The 22,631-nt window shown below is 40.5% G+C and overlaps 2 protein-coding genes and 1 pseudogene across 3 annotated transcripts in view; 1 reads left to right on the top strand and 2 right to left on the bottom strand.

Moving 5' to 3' along the window:
• Positions 1-2,115: 2,115 nt before the first annotated feature.
• Positions 2,116-11,541, bottom strand: SAMD15 (sterile alpha motif domain containing 15). Of its 2 annotated transcripts, none has more exons than XM_053889647.1 (3): positions 11,176-11,541; positions 7,208-7,306; positions 2,116-2,406 (listed from the first exon to the last, which is right to left on the bottom strand). In XM_053889647.1, exons 1-3 carry the CDS (start codon positions 11,359-11,361, stop codon positions 2,170-2,172), a joined length of 522 nt encoding a protein of 173 aa, XP_053745622.1. In that variant the 5' UTR covers positions 11,362-11,541; the 3' UTR covers positions 2,116-2,169. The 2 variants fall into 2 exon arrangements, with proteins under 2 accessions (XP_053745622.1, XP_019282853.1); XM_019427308.2 differs by lacking the exon at positions 11,176-11,541 and adding an exon at positions 8,303-10,588.
• TMED8 (transmembrane p24 trafficking protein family member 8) overlaps positions 10,594-22,631 on the top strand; it is a 35,718-nt gene continuing 23,680 nt past the window's right edge. The window contains exon 1 of the mRNA XM_019427323.2: positions 10,594-10,766. Coding sequence (XP_019282868.1) covers positions 10,682-10,766 — 85 coding nt within the window. The 5' untranslated portion in view covers positions 10,594-10,681. The remainder of the gene's footprint in view (positions 10,767-22,631) is intronic.
• Positions 20,525-20,993, bottom strand: LOC128773039 (60S ribosomal protein L37-like; annotated as a pseudogene).

The following is a 22,631-nucleotide window of genomic DNA, read 5'->3' as shown; positions in this document are numbered from 1 at the left end:
TTTTATTTTTTATTTGTATTTATTTTTTTAATGTTTTATCCTTGAGAGAGAGAGAGAGAGAGAGAGAGAGAGAGAGAGAGAGAGAGACACGAGCATGAGCGAGGGAGGGGCACTGTGAGAGAGGGACACAGAATCCAAAGCAGACCCCAGGCTCTGAGCTGTCAGCACAGAGCCCGACGTGGGGCTCGAACTCACGAGCCGTGAGATCATGACCTGAGCTGAAGACAGATACTTAACCGACTGAGCCACCCAGGCCCCCCCATTTAAACCATTTTAAACAACAAAACCATTTTTATAAATGGCTGGCATTTATATTACATGGCTAAAAATAATTTTGCAAAATATAGATCTTATTCCTACACTGCAAAGTTATTGCCTTTACATTTTGCAAATAGTTTATGTCAGTTATAATAGAGTAGAAAACAACAGCAGTGACCATCAGGTTGAGAAAGGAGGACATTGACTATGCTCTGTCATTGAACAGGCAATTGTTTGCTAAACGCTAAAGTGCTTTTGAACAAAACCATTCACTATACTTGTAAACCACCATTGTGTTAGATTAATCATTTACATTTTTCTCTTTTGGATAATTGTGAGCCAGGCAAACTCAATGGTATGGTGTAGAATGGTTTGAGATAAAATTTCATTGGTCCAGTGTGGGAAAAAACTAGGTGCATCATCAAATATTAACAGTTGGTACGAATGCTAACTTGAGGTACTGTTCCTTTTCTCAGTACAAAAAAAAAAAAAGAAATTGATTCCTTTGACTATTCATTCAGGTGTAGGGAACTGGACAGGGTACATCATTGCCTTTCTGGATTATGGTAGCCCTTTAGTGGCTTTTAGGACTAAGAAGTGAGGCTGGGAAGAGAAAGAACAGTTAAGCCTGTAAACTAGAGAGGAACTGGAGTCATTCAAGCAACACGAACTATTTTATCTTTTTTTTTGAGCAGTCAGTTATGGGTAGACTCTGAATTCATTCATTCATTCTTTCATTCAATTTCTTTCTTTTTCTGTTTCTTTCTTCTTCTTTCTTCTTTCCTTCCTTTTTTTCCTCTTTCCTTTTTCTTTCTCTCCTTTCTTTCTTTCTTTCCTTTCTTTTCTTTCCTTTACTTTCCTTCCCTTTCCTTTCCTTCCTTTCTGTAAACCTTACCCCCAATGTGGGGCTCAAACTCATAACCCTGAGATCAAGAGTTGCATTCTCTACTGACTGAGCCAGCCAGCCAGGCACCCCCTGAATTTTATTTTATAAAGGTCTGGAAAGTACCACATAAAAGAGCCTGGTAAACAAACTCCAGTCCCTATTCCATAGTCCAGTGGTACTCCTATAAGCCATGTTGTTTGTAAGGATAAATATAAATTTTAAAAAATATTAAAATTTTTTTCTCTGATGCAAAAAATGAAAGAACTCCCCTTCTCCCTTTCCTTACATTTCCTTTACAAAACATGTAATTTAAATCCTTTTTCTGTTTTTGACATGTACATAAATCCTCTAAAAAGTTGAGTAAGTCACTACCAGTTTTACATCCCAAGACTGTCTGTTTGGGGGGCTTTGGGGCCATCTCTTTGAAATGTGAGCATTAAGGAGGATGGCACCTTATCTCTTGGGCCTAAGTGCCTGGCTCCAATAGTAACTTCATGTTTGTCATAAAGATAAGAGAAGTTTTCTTTTTCTTTTGGATACAGACAGTTAACATGTAAGTAATGGATTCTGTCTGGCTGGCTATATAAAAGGGTGAGATCTCCTCGACTTTGCAGTCTTCTTTAGCAGCTTGCCTGTGATATACATCACTGACTGATTTAATGCTGATTCAATAATACAACTGTTTCTTTTTCTGCATTTGTCGAGAAGATTATTTAGGTTGGCAGGAGATTTTACTTTTAATTCCATTTCCCTAACATGTTCCTATACCAGATACATTACTGAAATTTATCAGGAATCCTTATAATTACCCAGAAAGAGAAATATTGATATCTTTGTTTAAACACGGAGCTAAATTGAAACCCAAATAAAAGGAAGGTGCTGCGAGGTGCTGACAGAACTAGGGGTGGAGCCAGGAGTTCTAACTCTGATCCTTAATGAAGAAGATAAAAAGAGAACCCAAAAGACCATACTTCTTCCCCCAAGTAGTTTAGTTTGATCTTTCAGGTAAGTGAAATGGCTCTTCCCTACGGTTCAGTGTAATACAATGCTTCATTCTTTTCAGGGGCAGTTACTTTTGGAGCATAGTCCTGTAATCCTGCTGCTTGCACAAATTCAGATAAGGTCAAGGAATCAGATTTTACCCCAGTATGACCTTTTTGCTCTAAAAATAAGCCTATATTGTCCCTGTAGGGAAGGGTGATGGTGCGTTTGAATAATGGCTCTTCAATTCCCAGTAGCTCCCGTGTATGCCGAGAAATTACCTAAAATACAAGAACAATTTTTTAATGGGGTTAACTGAAAATATAAATTAAAGAAGCTTTATTTATTTTCCTAGGCCTTTTGAATGGTAACCTTTTAAGTTATTTCTAAGGGAAAATAAAATAATGAAATAACACATGGAAATGCTTACTAGCCTGGCATTCTCAAAATAAAGTCCTTATAAGAAACATCAAATGATTTATTACCTTTTTATAAGTTCCATTTAAAGGTGTTTCTAGGCTCTTGGCAATGGCTTGCCATGGATGGGTTCATTTCTTTCTTTTGGCTGAGCAATCTGATCAGCCATATGAGCAGATAATATGTTCAGATTAAGAGCCATGACTGTCTCTGGGAAGGTTAATAAATCACTTGTCTATAAGGGGCTCAGTTAATTTGCAATTAAGAAAAAAATAACTTGGGGCGCCTGGGTGGCGCAGTCGGTTAAGCGTCCGACTTCAGCCAGGTCACGATCTCGCGGTCTGTGAGTTCGAGCCCCGCGTCAGGCTCTGGGCTGATGGCTCGGAGCCTGGAGCCTGTTTCTGATTCTGTGTCTCCCTCTCTCTCTGCCCCTCCCCCGTTCATGCTCTGTCTCTCTCTGTCCCAAAAATAAATAAAAAACGTTGAAAAAAAATTTAAAAAAAAAAAAGAAAAAAATAACTCAAATAGTTACTTAATTTGTTTGACTAAAAACAAATCTCAAACACTAAAAAGCAGACATTAAAGTTCCAGCTGTTTTATTAGAATTAGAGATCCAAATTACTACAGGTGGCTCTTAAGAATTCTCATTTGTAATTGATGCTGCTACACCGAGCACCTTGTTAGGTCAGCACCTCACCCTGAGTGCCCCTGACCAGAGCAGGTTCTTTCACAAATTCACTGAGGTTAACAGATGGTGCCCCCCGGAGGGACCCTGTAATCATAGACAGATTTATTCACTATTAACCAAAAGAACTATGTGCCTACTGCAGGCTGAGAGAGCCCAATACTGTTTAATATTCTAATGCAGAAATTAAAAGTGTTACAAAGCTACTGGTTAGATGTGGAATCAGGAAATAAAATCTAACCATCTCTCATCTAATTCTATGTCTGAAGTTCATCAATGGACCATGAGGGACCTTTGATGGGCTATAAATTAATATAAAACTGTGAGTTCTTTCATTAGTTCTGATAAATGATAAGCCGCAGATCTTATTTTTGCCGAAGAGTTAGAGCAATTTACTAGTAACTTAAGTTAGTAAGGATTACAGGAATACAGATATTTATGTATAAATACAGATATTTATGAAGATTATAAGAGTTTCCTAAGGATTCTTAATTCTGCGTTCTAGGATGGAGCCTCATGCTCAATGCAAATGGTCTCATGCAGAATCTGTAACAGTTCTAGTTTTCAAGAGGATTCTATTATTATTATATCATCATTGTATTCTGTGTTGATTATGGTTTTTAAAGGCTGCTATTTTATTTGTAAGCTACGGATAGTTTTGCTTCATCATTAACAATATAATACATACTGTTTGTGGTTACCTTATGTATGTAACTATGCACATTTACATAATTGGAACCTATAATTAAACCTAAAGATGTCGGGGTGCCTGGGTGGCTCAGTCATTTAAGTGTCAGACTTCGGCTCAGGTCATGATCTGGTGATCCGTGAGTTCGAGCCCCGCGTCTGGCTCTGTGCTGACAGCTTGGAGCCTGGAGCCTGCTTCGGATTCTGTGTCTCCCTCTCTCTCTGCCCCTCCCCAGCTTGCGCTCTCTCTCTTTCAAAAATAAATAAACATTACAAAAATTTAAAACTTTATGAAACAACAAAAAAGAAACTGTCACATATTGGAGGAGACCAAAGAAACAATGACAACTAAAGGCAAAGTGGTATCCCCAGTTGGATACTGGAATAAAAGAAGGACATCAGTGGAGAAATATAAGAAATCTGAATAAAGTCTATAATTTACTTAGGAATACTGTACCAGTGGTAATTTCTTTGTTTTGATAAATGCCCCCATGGTTACATAAGATGTTAACATTAGGGAATGCTGCGTTAAGAGTACATAGGAACTTTGTACCATCTTCACAACTCTTCTGTAAAACTAAAATTATCTGAAAATTGAAAGTTAAAGAAAAATATTTTGTCTTGTGAGAATTTGCTCACATATTATTAATCTGTGCTTTTCAAATAGTTTGAAACGAGGCAAGTGTAGTAAAATTGCTGGGATATAAAGCTTATGAGGTTATATTCTATAAAATCATGCATACAAAAGGAATAAGCAATTCACCTATGTTCTTCCCCAAATATTTCCCAAGAGTTCTTTTGTTCACTTGATGGAGTGAACAGTTAAAAATATTTTGAGAATTGGGGCACCTGGGTGGCTCAGTCATTTGAGTGTCTAACTCTTGATTTAGGCTCAGGTCATGATCTTGCAGTTGTGAGATTGAGTCCTGCATCAAGCTCTGAGCTGGGTGTGGAGCTTGCTTGAGATTCTCTCTCTCCCTTTCCCAGTGTCCCTTTCCCCTGTGTGTGCACGCGTGCTCTCAAAAATTTTTTTGCTTTGAGATTCTCTAAGAGACAAAGCTGAAGCAGGTGTAATGCTATCTTGTTTAGCTTGTCCCTAGAATAAATACGATTGACTTCCTTTCCCCTTTTTACCAACCAAGCTAATGCATCACTACAAATGGGAATGATAGGATAGTGGTTTTAAGAGATCCTTTGGCCAGGTTCAAAGAAGAATTAGTGCTTCGTCCCTTCTGTACTCCCCATCAGTCTCACCCACCCCACTAGCTCTTTTCTCATCTTCTCAGTACATTGGAGAAAGAGCAAAGGGAATGGTGAGTTCTTTCCACAGGTGAGGCATGAATAATTGCATAATTAAGGAAGCTGAAGAGAATAGAAACTGGCCATATGTTAACTGCAAGGCTTGTAAATGGGATGCACCATTCAAATGGGGTTCAGTTTCTTATCAGCATGCCTAGAATTTTGCACTCTCAAGCCACCGCTCTTTTCCCAGTCCTGCTATTCTGCCCAAGTCCATGAATGATGATACAGGAGAGTTATGGAAAAGAGCATTACACTTATGTAAGTTTTGTTATGGGATGAATTTTGGATGTACTAGGTGCTGTAATTACAATGGTAGAACTAAAGGTGCTTATTTATCAGTAAAAAAAGGTATCTATAGCATGCTTAAGTGTGGGGGAATGTGATAAAAAAAGATGTGACTGCTGATTGACCTATGAGCTGGACCTGGGCACCCAGAGGCTCCTTACCCCCTTCCCTGTCCTTGGAATGCGGGCTCCACTTGCCTTTCCCGCTTCCTGAGGCTGCTCTAAGGACATGGCCTTGGAAAAGTGATGTGGTGTTGAAAACACTTGCACAGTATACGTGACTGACCCCTGTTAGGGCTTCTTTATAAACTTTTGAGATTTAGAGGACAGGCATGGAAATCATTCATCTTGTTGCCACCCAGGAGAAACCTCATATGTAAATTCTCTTTATTATTATTAAAACTGCCACCTACCAACCTGGAGTGGCCTACATGTTTCTTCAGTCTCTCCCTGCCCTCTGAGTACAGGGGCCAATTTCAGATGACACAAGAGAGCTCCCAAAAGGGTTGAGAACCAACATTAAGTTCATGTGTGATCTCTAAAAAGTTACCTGTGTCAGTGTATAATTAGCTTTTTTTTTTTTCAACGTTTTTTATTTATTTTTGGGACAGAGAGAGACAGAGCATGAATGGGGGAGGGGCAGAGAGAGAGGGAGACACAGAATCAGAAACAGGCTCCAGGCTCCGAGCCATCAGCCCAGAGCCCGGCGCGGGGCTCGAACTCACGGACCGTGAGATCGTGACCTGGCTGAAGTCGGACGCTTAACCGACTGCGCCACCCAGGTGCCCCTATAATTAGCTTTTTTAAGTGGACCTATGTGTCAAGCAAAGCTTATCTAAGATACCTTTAAATGTCTTAATTTTTATTACTCTAGTGACCTCAAGGAGGGGGTCACACTTTGGTGACTTTGATAAATATTCTGAAGTTTGCTTATTCAAAGTTCTTGAGGTATAAGGATAGACCACTGGATTCATCATTTGAGAATTTCAATTTTTTAAAAAATGTTTTACTTATTTATTTTGAGAGAGAACGAGCATGAGCAGAGGAGGGGCAGAGAGAAAGGGGGAGAGAGAGAATCCCAAGCTGTCAGTGCAGAGCCCAACAAGGAGCTTGATCTGACGAACCATGAGATCATAACCTGAGCTGAAATCAAGAGTCAGACCCTTAACTGACTGAGCCACCCAGGCACCCCAATTTTTCTTTAACTGAGCTTTATACCCAATATGGGTCTTGAACTCACAACTGAGAGATAAAGAATTGCATGCTCTACTGACTGGGCCAGCCAGGTGTCCCTACTCCTGCAAGACCAGAAAAGGATAATTAGAATTTTTCTTATTGCATTGTTGATACTGTATTTTTGGAATCAAAATGTCAAAGAAGCAAAATGAATTGGCAGACTCTGAAAAATGTTTTCTCATAAGAAGCTGAAATTCTTGGTATTTAAACATTTCAGGAATTTGTATTACAAGTTACTAATTTGCTAATTCTGTTCCTTATTTTTATTTAGAAAATCCAGTATACTATTAATGTAAGTTGAAATTAGAGCTCATACACATAGTTGTATCATCTTTGAACATAAAAAGAGTAAGATATTTATCTGGTGGTACTTGGTAGCTATGTGAGGGTATGACTGGAAATACCAACTTGTAATAAGTGGTCTTTTTCTACAAGACAGTGCTCTATAGGGAAACATTAAACACAACTCACCTTCATGTCCTCAAAATCTGTTATCCCCATCTGAGGGAGGTTTGAGCAGTTTACATGAATGAGTTTTCGGCCACTGATGAAGTTTGTGGTAAAACACTCCTGTTAGTATAACAAGAACATCACTCAAATGATTTGTGGCAAATAGCAGGAAGTTGGGAAGGAGAAGAAAGAATTGGGGGAAGAGAAGGAAGGGAGAGACAAATCATGTTTGTTTCTGGTTCAATACAGAGAAAAAATTTTAATTAAATTTTAAAGCAAATTGAAATTTAATAATAATCCTAATAATCCCACATTTTTTCCACCTGAGCTCTTGATTAAATTTCACACTGCTCCTATATATATATATATATTATATATATATATATATATATATATATACACATACATACATACATATACTTTTTTTTTTTGGCATGATACAACCAATGCTTCTTTCATTCCTCAATTACATTTCTAAGTACTGGGGTGCAAAAGATCACAGATCTTATGTTGTTTTGTGACAGCCTAAGAACATAGCTGGCATCAACGAAATAAGATTTTCTCTTATCTTTTTTTCCCAGCTTCCTTTTTTAAAATTTTATTTTTATTTTTTATTGAAGTACAGTTGGCATTAACTCTGTCTTTTTAATAGAACTACTCTTGATGAACTATTTACATTAATACTGTTAGGTGCTCATGATACATATGACATTTTTGGGGCAGACACACACTTAAGATTAGTAGTACAAGTTAAGGGAGCTGACACTAAACTTGACAAAGTACCAAAAGTCTACCTTGGACAAAATCTGTCAAAAAGAAAGATACTTATCTATGAAAAGAGGCCTATATAATTTTTTTAGTCTTTATTCAAGAATTACAAAGAAGTATACTTACTGTGATAAATAGGGAAACAAATGTGACCCTCCCTTCCTCTATCAAAATACAAAATACATCAGTAGAAAGGCCAAAATTAAAATCCAAGTTACCTCTACCATAGTCCAGGACTTTTCTATGCTCCTTCTAGGGAAGAAGAAGCAAGAGCTCAGGTAAGGGTAAGAGGAATAAGAGGCAGAAAGATGAGAGAATGTGATCTTTAAAAACATTATTTTTGTATACCTTGTACTGAGGAAAGCCTAGTTTGCTAATCCACTCTGCAACTTTCTCTGGGCTCCATTTAAGATACTCAAATTGTAGCTCTATACTTTCTTTTGGCGAGGTTTCTTCATCTTTGTGTGCTAGTTCCTTCAACTCTGGGGACAAATCTTCAACTATTTCACCAAAAGGCTCCCCCAAATCCCTCTGATAATCTGAGACATATGCGTAGAAGTCACTACTGGTATCAGTAATCTCAAACAGTCCATTATGTTCTTTGGAGAACTCATAACTTGTACTTATTGAGTCTATTTCGCTTATTGTAGGAGACCCAAACATAGAATCTCTTTTAGCTTTCTTGGTTTCTTTTACCGACCACGTTCTTTGATAGTCAGAGTACTCTAGCTGATCCTTGTCTACAGACTGCTTAAATTTAACTAGTTCTGGCCAATCTTCCTTGGAAAATTCTACATGTGTCTCTTTTCTTAGTGGTAGTTTGGCTTTATCAGGTAACTCTAGATCTTTCTCTGTAGCTTCCTCTGTTTGTGTCTTCTCTTGAACCTCTGGTTTGGTCTTCTGTGGCAGCACTTGACCTGTTTCCTCAGTTGATTTTCTTGGTTCTTCCTTTGGAAACTTTGGTTTAGTCTGTTCTGGTGGCTCTAGACCTTTCTCCTCTGTTGACTCTCTTACTGTCTCCTCTGATTTGATCTTCTGTGGTGGTGCTAGTCCTATCTCCTCAGTTGATTTTCTCTGCTTATCATTTTGACCTGAAGATTTAGTGTCCTCTAGTGGTTCTAAAACTTTCTTCACAGTTGATTCTCTCAGTATCTCTTCTTGAGCTTCTGGTTTTGTCTTTCCTGATGGCTCTAGACCTGTTTCCTTGATTGATTTTCTTGATTTTTCCTCAGGAAATTCTGACTTGGTCACTTCTAGTGGCTCTAGAACTTTCTCCTCAGTTGATTTCCTTTGTGTCTCTTCACTAGACTTAGTTGGTTTCTGGTCTAGAAACTTTGATTTAGTTTGCTGAGGTGGCTCTCTCTGTTTCTCCTCAGTTGATTTTCTTCCATCCTCCTCTGGAATCTCTGATTTAGTCTCTTCTGGGGGCTGTGGACCTGCCTCCTCAGTAGAATTTCTTGGTTTCTCCTTTGGAAACTCTGCTTTAGTCTGTTGAGGTGCGTCTGTCTCTTTCTCCTCAGTTGATTTTCTTTGTATTTCCTGTGGAGCCTCTGTTTTCGTCTCTTCTGCGGGCTCCAGACCTGACTCTTCAGTTTCTCTTGGTTTCCCTCCTGGCAACTCTGGTTTCGCCTGCTCAGATGGCTCGGTCCTTTTCTCCCTAGGTGACTCTCTCTGTGCTTCCTTTGGAATCTCTGGTGTGGTCACTTCTGGCGGCTGTAGATCTGCCTCTTCAATTGATTTTCTTGGTTTCTCACTCGGAAATTCAGGTTTGGTCTGCTCTGAAGTTTCTAGACCTGTTTCTTCATATTGTGCTCTAAGTGAATCCTCCAGAACTTCCAATTTGGTCTCTTCTGGTAACTCTAAATTAGTCTCACTGATTGAGGCCCCTTTGGTCTCCTTTGGTAGCTCCAGATCTGTTTCCTCAGCCAACTCTATGAGTACATCCTCTCTAAGATCTAGTTTGGCCTCCTCTGGTGACTCTAAGCCTGGTTCTTCCTTATCATGCATAAGGACATCCAAATCCTGGAAGAGCTCTTCCATCTCTCTGAGTGTTTCTGACTGTGCCTCCTGGGACATCCCTGGATCAGTCTTGCTAGAAAAGTCTATCTCTGACTCCCTAGGAATCTCTTCCTCAGATATGCTGGTCGGTTTTAGGTGTAGGTGCACATTGTCTGGCGCCCCCGATTTGAGGTCCTCTTCCTCCGCCTCTGGTTGTGGCTCCTGGTCAATCTGTAGCTCCAGGCCTACTTCTGCCGTGGTGTCAACTTCGCCATCTTGAGCCATTTTAAGTGACCTAGGCAGTTTGAGGTCCTCATACTCCAGGTCTCCTTCATCCGAGCCTGAATCGTAATATTCTGGGACTTCAGCCATGACGCACATTGGCCGACGCGCTCAGGCCTCCTAGCAACCCCAACTTCCGATAGCGTCTCTATGGATACCATGATTTCCGGTCGGGTCTTCCTGAATCTTCCCAAGGTTTTGCTTGTTCTGTCTAGCCCTGACTAAAAACCTGCGTTCAAAAGCACGCAGTCACCCTCCCCGCGTCCGCGTCGCCAGCCTCCGCTGCCCAAAGCCCCTGCGGCCCCTCGGGGCCGGCCCTCGGCCCCTTCCGGCCCGCGGGCCCCACTCGGCTCCTCCCGGAGCGCCGCCGCCGTGCTCGTTCGGCCTTCGGCTGTTTCCGGAGCCACTCGCTGGTGGCGGCGGAGGCGCTGGCGGCGCTGGCTGCAGATGTCGGAGCGGCAGGCAGCCGGGGGGCCGGCGGGCCGCGCCGGGGAGAGCCCGGGAGTGGAGGGGAGCCAGGCGGCCGCCTCAGGTACGCAAGCCGGGGGCCGGCGGGTGGGTCCGTCCGGCCTCGGGGCCCGGCGCGTCGCGCGACGCTCGGGCCGCACCCTGCCCCGCTCTGTCCCGCGCCCCTCGGCGGAGCGGACCCGCCCGGGCAGCCCCTTGCCGCGCAGAGCCCCCGCCTTCGCTGCCCCTGGCCGCGCCCCTGCCCCCGTCCCCGCCGCCCAGCCTGGGGCTGCGCTCGAGCTTGTTCGCTACTCCTCTTTCGAAATGGCGTGGTTCCTGCCCCGCTTCCGTTCTCCCATCGGCCCAGCTGGCGGTGACGGGGCTGCTCTGCCCGCGGCGCCTCTTGAGCTGCCCGCCGGCTCCTCCTCGGCCGCGGACCCCAGCCCCTCTGGCCTCGCTGCCCACTGCTTGTGGCTCCGCACCCCGCTCCCCACCTCTCCGCGCGCTCTCTGCCCGCGTCCGCCTGGGGAGCCTCGCCTTCCGCTGGCCTGAGCCCCGCTTGGTCCTGGCCGCTGCACGCGGGCCCCCGCGCCTCGCCGCCCCTCTCCATCGCTCAGAGTGCGGGAGACGAGAGCCGGGCGGGACCCGGTAGGCTCCGGGGTCTTCTGAGTGAACGTCATGGCCAGAGCCAAGGCAGGACGTAGGGGCTGACTTAGGGACTTTGGCGACCTCCCTCATTCGCCGGCACCCTCCTCTTCTGGTTCGGGAGACCGTCCCCGTTTCTACCCACGCCAGTTCCTCGGCAAGGGTTCGCCATCCCAGGGGCGAAGGGTGCATCTGGCGCACTTCACCTTTCGGGCCTCCTTTTGCTTACCACACCAGGAGGTTCAAAGGGTAGGGGGAGACAACTGATCTCGCTAAGTGGCAAGTATAAATTAATTTTCCAAGTCTGAAATTAAAATAGGCACCATAAATTGTAGCGGTAGAGGTGGCGCCTGGGTCGGAGTCTGAATCTTCAGTTTACTGATTTGACCTTGGGCAAGTCACTTCTCCCTATCTCCGTTTCGTCATCTGTCAAATGTGGGTGCTGCTAGTACCTGTCTAATCAGACTGCTGGGGAAATTACATGAGCCAGTGAGAGCGAGGCACTGGTGCCTAGCTCCTGGTACATAACCATACTGGTGGTATTCGTTATTACGAGAATAAGGTGCTGTGGGAGGTGTTCCTGGATGTGTGTCTTCCAGCACGATGGTTTTTCTCGTCTTTTACTTATATCCCAAATCTCTCCCATCTTCTAATGCTACTTCAGTGGAACACACACACACACACACACCTTTGAGTCACCCAGCTTTTCCCCATGACTTTATGTTCTCTTTAAAATATCTAACAATTTTTGTGTTTTCTTCCTTCATGTGAACTTTTATGCTTTGTAGTATATTCAAAATTGATGGCATGTATTTAACATTATAGCAATAAAAATTTTAAGCATAATTTCTAAGAGACTCAGCAAATGAACACTCAAAAGTCTCATAAACATCTGTCCCTTGCATATGTCAGTACTTATAAGTTGAGGATTTTTTCTTTTCTTTTCTTTTCAACTTCCCCTTTAGCTCCTTGTGTGCTTATGGCAAACAAACCCAAACATTTTAAATAGAAAAGTCTTAAGAATAGTCCAGGACTATGTTGGAGGATGGTGGTTTTGCTTCTGAGTGAGTCTCCTCTCCCCCTCACCCCTTTTAATTGGTTCCTGAATTCTCTTTTTGTTCCCAGGACATTGATAAAAATACTTCTGGTTAGTTTCTTCCTCTTGTCCTTAGCAGGGTGAGTGTTGGTTTCTTCTTCTGTCATGTAGGGGTTTGTTACTGTGGCCCAGAGCAAGTTCTTCCCCTTGAGGTAGGATTTGTTGCTCTTAAAATAATAGTAATGGTAACTTACATTAATTGAATGCTTACTCTGTGCCAGAAAGTGGAAAAAGATTTACTTGTATTATCTGATTTAATCCTGTGAAGAGTCATTTTCTCCCCATTTGATTTATTTAATTAATTTATTTGAGAGAGCGCGCGCAAGGGAGAGGGGCAGAGGGAGAGAGAGAGAGAGAGAGAGAGAGAGAGAGAGAGAATCTTAAGCAGCCTCCATGCTCAGCACTGAGCCTGACATGGGACTCAATCCCACAACCTGAGCCTAAATCAAGCGTCGGACACTCAACTGCCTGAGCCACCCAGGCGCCCCCTCCCCATTTTATAGGGGAACAAACTATAGCTGAGAGAGGTTAACTTACTGTCCAGGTTAACTGTGGAGATTTTACTGCCTATAGGAAATTGTCACCTTGTTGTGATGAAGTTTACAATCATTTGTTTTTATTGGCTGTTGAGCCAGTATTGGTGTTCCAGAGCAGATTATGGTCTTTGCCCTCAAGGTGTTTTTAGTTTGGTAAGACAAGAGTACCACTGGAAAAAACATCAGCAATTCAAAACATATAATTGAATGTGATACTACAGTTCTTTATGCACTTACCCCAAGAAATCTGCTTGAGGGAAGGGAAGAATCTGTCTTGTCTCTTTATCTCCTATAGCCCTTGATGTGTCCTAGAGGTTCTACAAATATTTGCTGGATTGTGAGACAAAGTCTCAACACAGAGATTTGGTGGAGCACCAAATGCATCTGAAGAATTAGGGTTGAGATATTCAAGAATGTTCCTTGGGTTAAAGCAGTGGTTCTCCGGGTGCCTGGGTAGCTCATTTGGTTAAGCGCCTGACTTCGGCTCAAGTCATGACCTCGCAGTCTGTGAGTTCGAGCCCTGCATCGCGCTCTCTGCTGACAGCTCAGAGCCTGGAGTCTGCTTCAGATTCTGTGTCTCCTTCTCTCTCTCTCTCTCTGCCCCTCCCCTACTCGTGTTCGCTCGCTCTCCCTCCCTCTTTCTCAAAAATAAATAAACATAAAAAAAAAAAAAAGAAAGAAAGACAAGCAGTGGTTCTCAAACAGGACTGATTTTGCCTGGGGTTGCTCAGGGGATGTTTTGGTTGTCGATACTAGGGTTGGGGAGGAGTAGGAGGGCTATGACTGATACCTAGTGGGTAGAGGCCAGGGATGCTGCTAAACACCCTGCAATGCACAGGACAGCCCCCACAATGAAGAATTATCTGGCCCCAAATGTCAGCAGTGCTCCTTTGAGAAACCTTGAGTTAGCATGCAGCTGGGTTTCCAAAGCAGTGTGGAAATCATGTATCTGGCTTGGCTCAGTGTTGTATAACCTGGGGAATGAACTTAAAAAGCTGCTTCAAATTAAGAGTTTGATTGGATCCTTATGCCACCTTCCTCTGGAAAATGATCCAATAAGTAAGCAGTGGAGGCCTAAGAAAGGATGATATTGAAAGATTTCTGCCATCCTCTCTTAGAGGGAAAACAGCAATTAAGAAATGAGTTTGGACACTCAGTTGTTACTGAATTAAAGGTTTTGATTTTTTGGTGTATCTTATTCCTTGAAAGCAGGAATCTACAATTATCCATCGTAACTATAACTTGTTTTTTAATAATATTCTCTGCAGAAAGTACCTTTTGAGTGTCTTCATGTTAGCTCAAGTTTTAGTGATGAAGTAAGAAAACTGTTTATTTTTTCTGAACTCAGCTCTGCAGTGGCCACAGCGTTCTTATTGTTTTGTGAAGTGTAATTGTTTTTAATAATCTTTTATTTGGGGCACCTGGGTCCTTTAGTCCCCAAGAGGAGAGGGCTACTGCTCTTTATATAGTGTAACTCTCTGAGGTATACATATTTCATCACTTAAGAACAGACTTTTTTTTTTTTTTTTTTTTTTAATTTATTGAGCTTTGTGGAAAATAAAGGGCAAATCTGTTATGACCTTGAAGTTAGCAGCAGTACTTGGTTTGGTGTATATGACCCTGAGAGCTATCAAGGTACTTAGATGCTAAGGACTATAAACAGGTCATGTGAACTTGTTCATGATTCTTATGTAGGTCTTTGAGCAGTGCAGTCTTTCTGCAGGGATGGAAATGTTGCCTACTGTGGCTATTTCAATTTACATTGGAATTGAAAAATTGGTGGCTACCATATTGCATAGAGCAAAAGAGTGGAAATTTATGCCAAAGAGCCCTTATAGTGTTTTGGTTTTCTATTGCAGTTTTATATCAAAATGGAATAAATTTGTCTGCCTGTGGTAATTTTTTTTTTCTGATAGTAGTTGTGTTTTGTGTTGAGATAGCCAATTAGTCCTGTCGTAATTCATTCCATAACCCAAAGTTTGTAATATGAATGACCACTTAAGAGCTTATTTCGCTCATAAGGACTGACAAAAAATGGACCACATGGTCTCTGGATTTGGTTGGAATGTAAATTCAGCCGGTTTCTTTTTATTTAAGCCTCTTGAGTCTTTAACCACATAACCTGCTTTTGGTTCCTCTGCCCTTGAATCTAAAAGGCCAGGCTAATTATGCCTTTGCAGCCTGTTTAGTGAAGGGGAAGTCCTATGAGACCTGTTCTAAAGAACTCTGACCTGATACTCAAATGCTTTAGGAAAAAAACACTTTTTTGGTTCTCTTTGTAGAGAAAGTACAAAGTACACCATAAATTTAAATCTGAAACATGATCAGAATGTTTGAAACCATATTCTGGTAACAGGAAGAAAATTAGTATTTTAAATATTGTCAAATATAAAAGAAATCATAGGAAAGTTTCTTTTTTTCCCTCTTTACCTTGCTTTAGGGACTATCAATTATAAATTTAATTATTCCTGAGCTTCCATTTTCCTTTCTCTGCCCATTGTTTCCAAGACTTCGGCTGTGCAGGTATCACAGTCCTGTTTTTTTGCCATATTAGAGAATACATTCCAAAATTATTTGGTTATTATTTTTTCTTTAAATGACATTAAAATTTTTGTTTCATTCTAAATGGTATCTGTGCTGTTACTATTTTGATGTGCCAACTTTTCCTAATGTGTGTTGAAATAAATATCATTAACACCCCCCCCCCCCCCCCCCCCCCCACCATATTCCCATATACCATCTAAATTTGCAAAACCTGTCCTGGTTTCTCTGGTCTCTTCGAGGAATGCTTGTAGAATTTGTCTATATTTGGCTGACATATTAAAAGCTATCCTATAGGAAAACATGGCTTTTTCTTCTTTATAGTGGTCTAAATTTCATTAAATAAACTTAGGAAACTTGAAAAGCTGTGTTTGTAATTGTTTTCTCTCTCTATAGCAGGACTGCATCTTCCACACTTGATACTTCTGGAAATAAACTTAAGTATTTCTTTCTCCTTTTCTTACTTCCTAGCTCTCTGAATCTAGTTACACGTTGTTTTACCAGTAGCTCTTACATAATTTAGCATGTACCTTTAACCTTAAAAATCAAGAGCACTATCTCTCTTCACTTTTTTCTCCTGCATACAATGAGCTATTAAGATGCTCTGAGAAGTGGCTCTTAGCATATGAAAAATGCTCAACCTAATTTATGATAAGGGATATGGAAATCATAAATACTCTGGGCAACTTGGTGTCTCACTGTTGTGCAGGAACAAGTACTTTTGTGCGTTGCTGTTAGGAGTGTAAATTGACACAAATGCTGTGGAGGGCAATTTGCCAATATCCATCAAAATTATAGTATATGCCCTCATTGATCCATTCCTTCCAGGAATTTATCCTCTAGATTTTTCTTGTGCCTGTTTAATGACACAGACATAAGGTTATTATATATAGGATGGTTTGTAATGGTGAAAGGTTAGAAAGGACATCGATGTCCATCAATAGGGAACTGGTTAAATAAATTATGGAATATCCAGCCAATGAAATATTAATCAGCTGTAGAGGAAAATGAGAAAGCTTTTAATAGATAGTTACAGAAAGATCTCTGAGATATAAATGGAAAAAGCAAAGTATGTTTAATATCCTCATTATTTGTATAAAAAAGAATATATATGCACACACTTAATGTGTGTATAGTATCTCTGGGAGACTGTATAAAACCTAATAACATTGGTTGCTTTGGGAGGTGGGGACTGAGATGAGTGGAAATTTCCCCTGTATACTTTCACGCTTTTTGAATTTTGAATAATGTGGCTATATTACCTATTCAGGAAAAATACACGCAAATGGGTCATGAGATTTTTTCACTGTTCTTATATTGTAAGAGACACCTCTATTACCTTTGTGCTCATCAGGAACTGACCCTTTCTGGGCCTTTTTCTCTCTGATGAATTTTTTATGAAATACAGGTTATAAGTCTCCTTAGGGATTAATTTTTTGTTACTCTGCCCACTACTGCCTTTCATTATTTTTGTGGTAATTTCATTTACACCTAAGGATAAATCAAAGGGGGATAGAACCACTACTTAGATCAGCTGATACTGTTAGCCAGTGACAGAAAGAAGGCAGACTTTTAAAATTTCTATTTGGTTTCCATTTTATTCAGTAAGGTATTTTCAAACTGAAAAAGGTAAAGAGGCAATGTTGCTTTCTGTTTTGAGTAATGGCAGACTAGGTAATCGGATCAGTTCTCCCATTGGGGACAATTAGAAAATAATTGTCAACATATAAATATTTGCTTGAAGATCCTGGGGAGCTAGCTAGGTAATGAAGAATTACCAGGCTATAATCAATGTGAGGGCAGAAGTATAAAGATAGAAGTTCAAGGATGAGAGTCCATTTTGGGAGTCCTTTCTCCTCTGGTGGCATGTGCTGGATTCTTGAGTGGGGAGGCTTGTCAAGGCTGTGAATGTGCTTCTCTGGACTAAAGCAACAAGCGTTAATGTTCAGAACCAAGTGGGGGGAACCCTGGTGAATCCCGTTTTCTCTAGGTTGGGACTATGAAAGGCCATGTTCTGGAAGTAGGGGTAAATCAGAAGTACACCGTTCCAGGGATTACAGCTCACCTTCGGAAAAATCTAAGTTCATGAAATTGGGTTAAGGTACCCTCAGGCTGCTAGTGCCTCCAGGTATGTGGAAGAAGCAAAGCCACATCTCTGAAGGCTCATTCAGATTAGGCTTCAGATGATTTCTTCAAACAATTTTGTGAGAACAGTTTTCTGACACATATCATAAATGACCAGATTCCTGAGAAGAGATAACATGAACAAAAATCAGAAGAAACAACAGGCAGTAAAAATCGATCCCAAGGGGCACCAGACTGAAACATAATTATATTTATTATGTTTGAGATCAAAGACAAGTTTCAGAAATTTGGCAAAGAACTGAAATTTATAAAAATAGAACCAAATAGAAATTGTATAATTGAAACATACAGATCAAAATTTAAAACTCCATTGATAGGTTTAGCAAAAAGTTACTATACCTGAAGAGAGAATAGTGAAATTGGTCATAAAAAAAGAAGAAAATATCCAGAAGGAAATATGTAAAAATGCAACCATGGAAAATTCAGGAAAGAGGTAAAAGACATAGAAGGTATGGTGAGAAGGTCTAACATTTGTATAATTGGAGTCCCAGAAGGCGAGGAGAGCCAGAATGGACAGAAGCAATGTTTGATGAGATAATAGCTCTGAATTTTCCAAAGCTAACAGAATGCACAGATTTAAGAAGTCCTGTGTATCCCAAGCAGGATAAGTACAATGAAATCTACAGTAGGTATACATTAAGTTAAACTTGCTATAAAACCAAAGCAGAGAGAAAAAAGTAGCCAGAGAAAACTTACAGTTTGCTTTCAAAAGAATAGTAATTAGACCGACAGCTGACTTCTGCACAGAGCAGTAGAAGCTAGATTATTGAAAGAAGATACCAATATAGATTTTTTTTCAGGAAAATAGTCTTTTTTTTTTTTTTTTTAATTTTAGAGAGAGTGTGTGAGTGGGGGAAAGGGGCAGAGGGAGAGAGAGAGAGAGAGAGAGAGAGAGAGAGAATCTTAAGCAGGTTCCACACTCAGTGCAGACCCTGATTCGGGGCTCGATCCCACAACTCTGGAATCATGACTTGAGCTGAAATCAAGAGTCAGATGCTTAACTGACTGAGACACCCCGGCATCCCCAGGAAAATAGTCTTTAAGAATGAAGGTAGGGTGCCTGAGTGGCTTAGTTGAATAAGCATCTGACTTTGGCTCAGGTCATGATCTTACAGTTCATGCATTTGAGTCCCATGCTTGGTGAACTTGTACCCCATGTTGGGTGAGCTTGAGCCCCACATTGGGTAAGCATGAGCCCCACTTTGGGTAAGCCCTGCCTCTCTCTCTCTCTCTCTCTCTCTCTCTCTCCCTCTCCCTCTCTCCCCCTCTCCCCCCCCCTCCCCCCTCTCTCTCCCTTTCTCTCTCTCTCTCTCTCTGCCCCTCACTCACTTGTGTCCTCTCTCTCTCAAAAAAAAAAAAAAAAAAGTACTCATCAAAAAAAAAAAAAAAGGAATGAAGGTAAAAGAAAGATATTTTCAGATAATCAGATACAGGATTTGTCAGCCTGCAGACTGGCACTTAAGGAACAATTGAATTCTTCAGGCAGAATAAAAATGATCCCAGATGAAAGGAAAATCACAATTTCATCTCACTCATTAATATAGTTGCAAAAAGTCATGAGCAAAATATTAGCAGACTAAATCCAGCAATATATATGACCAAGTTGGGTTTTTTTCAGGAATGCAAAGTCATTTTAACATTCTTTAAAAGTAAGTGTAAATCATCATTTTAATATATTAGGGGATAAAAATGATCAGCTTAATGCAGAAAAAAGTGACGAAATTTACCCTCCACTTATGATTCAAAACTCTTAGCAAACTAAGAATAAAAGAAAACCTCCTTAATTGGATAAAGCATGTCTCTACAAAAACCCTTTAAGCAGCATCAAACTTAATGGTGAGATTTGAAAGTTTTCCTCTTGAGATTGGGAATAAGACAGGATACCCACTTACACCACTTTTATTGGATATTCTATCTAATACAGTTTGACAAGAAAAAAAATATATGAGGATTAGAAAGGAACCCTGTTAAATCTGTTGTTTGCAGATGATGGCTATGTACATGGAAAATCCAGAAGAATCTACAGATAAATTATTAGAATAAATTTAGCTAGATTACTGGGTATAGAGTCAGTATGCAAAATTTCCTTGCACTTATATATACAAACATACATCAGAGATATTGCAGGTTCAGTTCCAGACCACTGAAGTAAAGCAAATATCGCAATAAAGCATCTGAAACGAAGTTTTTTTGTTTCTCAGTGTATATAAAAGTTATGTTTACACTATATTGTAGTCTATTAAATGTGCAATCGCAGCCATGTCTAAAAAAGTGTAATACCTTAAAATTTAAAAAGTATTGCTAAAAAATACTAACCGTCATCTGAGCTTTCAGCAGAGGTGTAATCCCTGATCATGGATCACCGTAACAAATATAGTAACGAAGAAGTTTGAAATATTGCAAGAATTATCAAAATGTGACACAGACATGAAGTGAGCAAATACTGTTGGAAAATGGTGCTGATAAACTTGCTTGGCACAGGGTTGCCATGAGCCTTCAGTTTGTCAAAAATGCAGTAACTGGGGCGCCTGGGTGGCCCAGTCAGTTAAGTATCTGACTTCTGCTCAGGTCATGATCTCGTGGTTTTTGGGTTCAAGCCCCGCATTGGGCTCTGAACTGACAGTGTGGAACCTGCTTGGGATTCTCTTTCCCTCCTTCTCTGCCCCTCTCCCACTCATGCTTTCTCTCTCTCTCAAAAATAAATAAAGTTAAAAAATTGCAATATGTGCAAAGTGCAATAAAGTGAAGCACAATCAAATGAAGTATGCCTGGACCAGCAATGAAGTTAAAAATATATAAAAGTACTATTTACCATAGATTAAAGAAAGTTCAAATACCTGGAAATAAATCTCACAAAATATGTGCAAAGGCTTTGTGCAGAAGATTATAATACATTGTTATCATTTTATTTTTGAAACCAGAACATCTATTGTGTGACTAAATGTTGAAATCCTTGAGATGAACTGGATGCCACATTAGCTGCCCTCTTGGGTTTAGATGTTGTTCCTTTACAGAATCCAGGCCTGAACCTGCAGCATAGTTTTTAGGTGCCTCGTTCAGCTGGCCCAGTATTATTTTGTCTTTTAGTCTTGGCACTCCAGTTATACTTTCTCTTCCGCTTGGCAGGATAGACACATTTGCAGCAGATTGACTTCCAAAGGTGGTAGGCCTTAGAGCCACAGTGGCGCCACAACATGTGTGTCTTATTGTGATGCTTTCCAAGTGATGATGTCACCTTTGTCATCTCATTTCTGTGGCTGAAACCCCATAATTATTGACAGAAATGAAATAATAAATAAATGGAAAGATGTATCATATTCCTATGTTGAAAGACTCAATATTGTAAAGATGTCAGTTCTCCCCAACTTGATATATAAATAAAATACAATCCCAGTAAAAATCCCAGTGGGGTTTTGATGGTTTTTTTTGCATGGAATTTGACAAGCTAGTTCTAAAAAGTATATATAGGAATGAAAGGCCATAAATAGCATATATAAAAATACTCTGAGTAAGAACAAGATGGAAAGATTTGCTCTATCAGGGTATCAAGATTTATTTTAAAGCTTTTACAAAATAGTTTACTAGGTCCTAGGAATGGAATAAAAGCCTAGAAACAAAATCTTTGATTTGCAACCAAGATTGTACTGCAGAATAGTGAGGAAAGAATGGTAAATGTTGCTAGGGCTATTGAATATCCTAAGAGAAAGGAAAGAAGGGAAAGAAAAGAAACTCGATCCTTACCTCACACAGCACACACACAAAAAATCAACTCTAGTTGGATTTTGCACACCAACATGTGAAAAGCAATACAATACGCTCCTAAAAGATAATATAGAAGAATATATTGTTCTCAGCATAGGGAAAGACATCTCAAACAGGACACACGAAGGGCTAATAAAGGAAAAGAGTGATATATTTTGACTACACATTAAAATGAAGAACTTTGGTTCACCAAAGGATACCATTAAGAGTGAAAAGGTGTATCACAGAGTGGAAGCAGGTATTTGTAACACATGTAATTAACAAAAGGTTTGTATTTAGAACTCTTATAAGTAATAAAAAGACAATCCAGCTTTCAGCTTTTGGCTTGGAGGTGGCCAAGGTGTAATTTTCTGTAGCTGTCCTTAATCCAGGGTCATCTGACTCCAGCTGCTTCCACCATGCCACCTAAATTTGACCCCAACGAGATCAAAGTCATGTACCTGACGTGCACCAGTGAGGAGGTCGGTGCTACATCTTCCCTGGCCCCAAGATTGGCTTCCTAAATCTTTCTCCTAAAAAGGTTGATAATGACGTAGCCAAAGCAACCAGTGATTGGAAGGGTCTGAGGATTACAATGAAAATGACCAAGATGGATAGGCCCAGATTGAGGTGGTACTTTCTGTGTCTGCCCTCATTATTGAAGCCCTCAAGGAACTGCCAAGATATAAAAAGAAACAGAAGAATATTAAGCACAATGGAAATCTCAGTTTTGATGAGATTGTCGTCATTGCTGGACAGAGGAGGCACCCATCTTTTAGTTAGAGAACTGTCTGGAGCCATTAAAGAGATCCTAGGGACCACCAGACTGAGCTGTGATGTTGATGGCCGTCACCCTCATGGCATTATAGATGACCTCAACAGTGGTACAGTGGAATGCTCAGCTAGTTGAGAACTACGAAGGAAAATGTTTCAATAAAGGATCATTTTGTTAAAAAAAACAACAACCCAACAGTAAAATAGGGAAGAGACTTGAACAGGCATTTTATAAAAGAGGATTTCCAAATGGCCGAGAAACATGATAAGTCATCAGTGATATGCAAACTAAATGAGCATACACCAATCAGAATGGCCCAAATAAAAACTATTACTATGACCAAGTATTGCAGAGGCTACAGAATAATGGGAATATTCTTCAATACCAGCACGAGTGCATATTTGGTACAACCCCTTTGGAAAATAGTTTGGCATTGTCTATAAAAGTTTATTCAGATTTGTATTACTCAAC

This window comes from Panthera pardus, unplaced genomic scaffold (assembly GCF_024362965.1).
Source record: "Panthera pardus isolate Hobbes unplaced genomic scaffold, ASM2436296v1 HiC_scaffold_24, whole genome shotgun sequence".
Lineage (NCBI taxonomy): Eukaryota > Metazoa > Chordata > Mammalia > Carnivora > Felidae > Panthera > Panthera pardus.
The sequence above is the reverse complement of the archived record's forward strand: the minus strand, read 5'-3'. Positions and strand labels throughout refer to the sequence as shown.

What these genes read in the sequence shown, in the direction of transcription:
- SAMD15 (XM_019427308.2), bottom strand. Translation starts at nt 10,333, where the DNA reads ATGTGCGTCATGGCTGAAGTCCCAGAATATTACGATTCAGGCTCGGAT. An exon ending in TAGGCTTTCCTCAGTACAAG is followed by an intron (nt 7,307 to 8,302) that starts GTATACAAAAAT and finishes TTATACTAACAG; the next exon opens with GAGTGTTTTACCACAAACTT. An exon ending in CAGATTTTGAGGACATGAAG is followed by an intron (nt 2,407 to 7,207) that starts GTGAGTTGTGTT and finishes CTTGTATTTTAG; the next exon opens with GTAATTTCTCGGCATACACG.